Source organism: Plectropomus leopardus, unplaced genomic scaffold (assembly GCF_008729295.1).
Source record: "Plectropomus leopardus isolate mb unplaced genomic scaffold, YSFRI_Pleo_2.0 unplaced_scaffold925, whole genome shotgun sequence".
Taxonomy (NCBI): domain Eukaryota; kingdom Metazoa; phylum Chordata; class Actinopteri; order Perciformes; family Serranidae; genus Plectropomus; species Plectropomus leopardus.
Window position 1 is genome coordinate 1 of NW_024702005.1, and position 5,497 is coordinate 5,497.

The 5,497-nt window shown below is 42.3% G+C and overlaps 1 protein-coding gene and 1 pseudogene across 1 annotated transcript; both read left to right on the forward strand.

Moving 5' to 3' along the window:
- The first annotated feature begins 546 nt into the window (after nucleotides 1-546).
- LOC121940686 lies at nucleotides 547-2,984 on the forward strand (annotated as a pseudogene).
- A 562-nt stretch (nucleotides 2,985-3,546) lies between these two features.
- LOC121940687 (protocadherin alpha-3-like) lies at nucleotides 3,547-5,489 on the forward strand (the record flags this gene model as incomplete). Its single annotated transcript, XM_042483400.1, has 1 exon — nucleotides 3,547-5,489. A coding segment is annotated over exon 1 (1,869 nt), but the record flags the coding sequence as incomplete, so codon positions are not given.
- Nucleotides 5,490-5,497: the final 8 nt, after the last annotated feature.

The following is a 5,497-nucleotide window of genomic DNA, read 5'->3' on the forward strand; positions in this document are numbered from 1 at the left end:
GGGGTGCTGGCTGTGTTGCTGATGTTGTTTAGCGCACATTTTGCAGGTTATATCACGTGTCTTGTTGCTCAGTGACTGAATACAGACTAAGCCGTGTAAAATAACAACAGTAAAAATATTGTGTTAATGAATAAGAAGACAAATTTATTAAACTACATGTTCTTAAAATAACGATTCTTTTATGAACAGTCTACAAGCTGAGCTTGAGTCTTCCAAAATCAACCCTTTAGTCGTTTTTTCAGGAAAATTTTTTCTTAGTAAATTTATATGATGTTTTTTATAATGAAGAGCTCATCCTCAACTTTGGTCCAACTTTCTGTATGCAAAAGTGTCACGGGATGTCGCCAGAGACCACGTAAAAATCTGGTGTTCACTGTTCAGAAACTCCTCCTCTATTTATGACACAGAATAAAACGTCACCATCTGGCAGTGCTTTGTGAAAATAGCGTACAGACGAGTGAGGCGCTGTGGAGAGAGGACGCTGTGCGAAATGGATCCATAAAGAGGACATTTTTCACTGTTCGCGGAGCAGCCAAGAGGGAAAAAAAGGATCTATCGCTTTTGCATAAACAGCGATGGCTGCTCGGGAACAATGGGATATTATTTGGGGTCTGTTTTTCATTCTGCTTTGTCTCTGCGACTCCTCCGTGGCTCAGATATCCTATTCAGTTTCAGAGGAGGTAGACAAAGGGACAGCGGTGGGAAATCTTGGCAAGGATTTAAATCTTAACGTGCAGCAACTCCAATCTGCTGGTCTTCAGATCACCTCTGGATATAAAAAGCGGTATTTGGACATAAATCATGAATCTGGAGTACTTTTCGTTAATGAGAGGATAGATCGAGAGGAGCTTTGTCCTAATACGGTATCGTGCTCTTTAAATATAGAGGCCACGTTGAGTAACCCTCGCAGTCTCCATCGAATTGAAGTTGTAATTAATGATATTAATGACAACGCTCCTTCTTTTCTGGAAGAAATAGCTATAATCGATATGTCTGAATCTTCTTATGTCGGCGAAAGACATCCACTGCCGTTAGCGCACGACGCAGATGTAGGCACTAACTCGGTGAAGACTTACAAATTGAACCCGAATGATCATTTTTCTGTGGATATACAGACTATTGGTGACCAGAGTGTCTCTGCTGAGTTGGTGCTACAGAAAGCATTAGACCGAGAAAAACAGGCAGTGATTGAGCTCACACTAACGGCGATAGATGGAGGAAAACCTCCTAAAACCGGGACTTTGCAGATACAAGTTAATGTACTGGATGTAAATGACAATTCACCCGTGTTCAGTAAATCGCTTTACAAGGTCCAAGTTGTTGAAAATGCAAATATTGGCACAACATTATTGACACTAACAGCTACTGATTTAGATGACAGTGTTAATGGTCAAATTGTATACTCTTTCACAGAAACGGGACGTTTAAACCCAGATGATAAGTTTGCCCTGAACGATAATACTGGTGAAATTACTGTAAAAGGCAACATTGACTACGAGGAAAATCAAGCATACGAGATTCGTGTTCAAGCACGAGATAAAGGCACTCCTCCCCGTAGTGCACACAGCAAGGTTTTAGTCGAAGTTATTGATGTCAATGATAATGCTCCAGAAATCTCAGTTTCATCACTAATGAGTCCAGTGAAAGAGGACGCTGAAATAGGCACAGCCGTTGCTATGGTGACTGTCACTGATAAAGATGGAGGTAAAAACGGTCTAACAAACTGCAAAATTACAGGTTCCGCGCCATTTAAGTTAAAATCTAACTATAAAAACTACTATTCTTTGCTGGTTGACGGGCCTCTCGACAGAGAGAGTGTTTCCCAATATAATGTATCAATTACAGCTACAGATGAAGGAGCCCCCTCTCTGTCGAGCACAAGCGTCATTGCTGTTCAAGTCTCTGATGTTAATGACAATCCACCTCGATTCCCGGAACCTCTGATTAATGTTTATGTGAAGGAGAATAGCCCGACAGGAACCACTATTTGCACGCTGACAACATTAGATTCAGATTTCAATGAAAACGCAAAAGCAACGTACCATTTAATAAACAGTTCTCCGAAGAGCGCACAGATAGCTTCAATGGTAAACATCAACTCAGAGACTGGAGATATAGTCAGCCTGCAGTCTTTTAACTATGAGGAGACAAAAACGTTTCAGTTTAAAGTTCAGGCCACAGACTCTGGTGTCCCTCGCTCAGCAGCAACGTGACTGTCAACGTTTTAATTCTGGATGAAAATGACAATAATCCAACCATTCTCGCGCCCTATTCTGAGCACGGCTCCGTTAACAGTGAGAGCATCCCCTATTCTGCTGAAGCGGGATACTTTGTGGCAAAGATTCAGGGCTGTAGACGCAGACTCTGGATACAACGCGCTGCTCTCTTATCACCTCTCTGAGCCCAAAGGAAACAACCTCTTCCGGATCGGAACCAGCACCGGAGAAATCAGGACTAAGAGGAGGATGAGTGACAATGACCTGAAAACTCACCCCTTAGTGGTGCTGGTTTCTGATAACGGAGAACCCTCCCTGTCAGCTACTGTGTCTATTGATGTGGTGGTGGTTGAAAGCACAGCTGACATCCAAACTCAATTCAGACATGTGCCCATAAAGGAGGACAGCTTCTCGGATTTGAACTTGTATCTGCTGATCGCCATTGTGGCGGTGTCAGTGATCTTTCTGCTCAGCCTCATCACTTTAATAGCTGTCAGATGCCACAGGACAGACGGCACTTTCAGCAGGTACAGCGCCCCAATGATCACCACCCACCCTGACGGGAGCTGGTCTTACTCCAAAGCTACTCAGCAGTATGACGTGTGTTTCAGCTCAGACACACTCAAGAGTGACGTAGTGGTTTTCCCCGCGCAATTTCCGCCTGTTGATGCAGAGCTGATCAGTATAAACGGAGGAGACACTTTTACCAGAACTCAGACTTTACCCAACAAAGAAAAGGTAAGAAAAATGCCGCGCACTAATAACTAATTCATAAATTCACGAGGAATACGTTTCCGTCTTAGTGTAAGGACAGCTTCTCAGATTTGAAACGTTCAGATTGGCTGTGTAAGTGTGGCTCTCTGCTCTTCACTTCTTTGAATTACGATAAACTTGATTTGTTTGATGCTGAAGATGAAGTTAGATGCAGAATATAATGGTGTCTGTTTGTAAAAGTTTAGCTTTTTTTCGCTCGCTGTTCAGTCATCGCACATTGTACAGAAAAGAACAGAAAATAAGCTGGATAAAGTTTTTTTTGATTCGGTAGCATTTCAATTACATTTTACCAACAAAAGAAAAATGTGAAAACATTTAGATTCACTTGAAAATATGGCCTGGGTTGTCATTAGGAGTAATTTCTTGCAGTTGTGGCAGATCTCCACGTGGTGACACTATAGACCATAACATTCCTATGTAGTAGTTTCACGCTCCTCCCTGTTTGATATGACGATTTGTCTTCTCGCGGCTTTGTCACAAAGAGAGAGCGGAATCACAGAGGCAAGATATGTTTTATCCATGTGTATGATACATATTTAACGCAAATTGAGTTTATATCTTTTCCGACGTGCAAATTCGCGAGTGGGTTTTCTTGCATGGATGTGAGTTTAAATTTTCCTTTGTGGAATTATGCCTGCACCGATGAGGACGTCTATTGTTTCATGTCTGGTGCTTTTGCTGCTGGAGTATTGCTGGGAAGCGGAGTCTGGGCAGCTGTCGTATTCCGTGTTTGAGGAGGTGAATCCGGGGACTTCTGTAGGAAATATCGCCAAGGATTTAAACCTAAGCCTTCAGGATCTGGAATCTCGTATGTTTCAGATTGTTACTGGATCAAAAAGGAAATATTTCGAGGTAAACGTAAAGACTGGTGTTCTCTACGTCAATGAAAGAATAGACAGAGAGGAGCTCTGTGCGAAGGAACCAAAATGCACAGTCAGTGTAGAAGCTGTGATAAACAACCCTTTGAAGCTGTATCGTTTAGAAATAAATATACTAGATGTTAACGACAACGACCCGTTATTCACGGAAAAGTCTCAAACTATAGACATAGCAGAGAATACTCAGCCTGGAATTAAATTCGCTTTGTCGGAAGCTATCGATGCAGATGTAGGTAAGAATACAGTTAATGCATTTAAATTAACACCAAATGAATATTTTTCTCTCGCTACAATAAAAGGAGGAGAAAGTGTGTCTGCTGAGTTAGTTTTGCAGAAAACGCTGGACAGAGAAAAACAGTCTGTGATACACCTCATTGTGACTGCTATAGATGGAGGGACTCCATCAAGATCTGGCACGTCAGAGGTCATTATTCACGTTTTAGATATAAATGATAACACTCCGGTGTTTAGTAGCCCCTTGTACAAAACCAGCATAATCGAAAACACGCCTATCGGGACAACTGTGATTACACTAAATGCAACCGACGCAGACGAGGGGACAAACGGCGAGATAGTGTATTCTTTGAGGAGCAAAGGGCAGGCTCGTATATTAGAGATTTTTAAAATTGATCCCATAACGGGCGCAATAAGTATTAAAGGTAATGTCGATTATGAGGAAAATAAAGCATTTGAGATCCGCGCAGAAGCAAACGATAAAGCCCAGCCACCGATGTCTGCTCACTGTAAAGTGCTGGTCGAAGTAATTGATGTTAATGATCATGCCCCTGAAATCACTGTGACGTCATTGCTAAATACAGTGAAAGAGGACGCCGATGTTGGTACAGCTATCGCACTTGTGTCATTTGTCGACAACGATGGTGGCAAAAACGGTGAAGTAAAATGTAAAATATTGAATAAGGTTCCCTTTAAACTAGAGACAAATTACAAAAACTATTATTCTCTAGTTGTTAACGGGGCCCTTGACAGAGAAATTACCTCCCTCTACAACGTAACAATTTCGGCAACCGATGAAGGAAGTCCTCCTCTCTCCAACACCAGTGTTGTTACTGTTCACGTTTCTGATGTTAACGACAACCCGCCTCGTTTCACGGAACCAGCTCTTGATATTTACGTGAAAGAAAACAGCAAAGTTGGTGTAGTTATTAAAACGGTATCTGCATCTGATGCTGACACTGACAAGAATGGCCAGGTTAGATATTCAATTTTAGACGGTAAAAGTAACTCGGTGTCCTTATCTGCAATGGTAAATATCAACTCGGAGACCGGAGATATAGTCAGCCTGCAGTCATTTAACTATGAGGAGATAAAAACGTTTCACTTTAAAGTTCAGGCCACAGACTCTGGTGTTCCTCCACTCAGCAGCAACGTGACTGTCAATGTTTTAATTCTGGATGAAAATGACAATAATCCAACAATTCTCGCGCCCTATTCTGAGCACGGCTCCGTTAACAGTGAGAGCATCCCCTATTCTGCTGAAGCGGGATACTTTGTGGCAAAGATCAGGGCTGTAGACGCAGACTCTGGATACAACGCGCTGCTCTCTTATCACCTCTCTGAGCCCAAAGGAAACAACCTCTTCCGGATCGGAACCAGCACCGGAGAAATCAG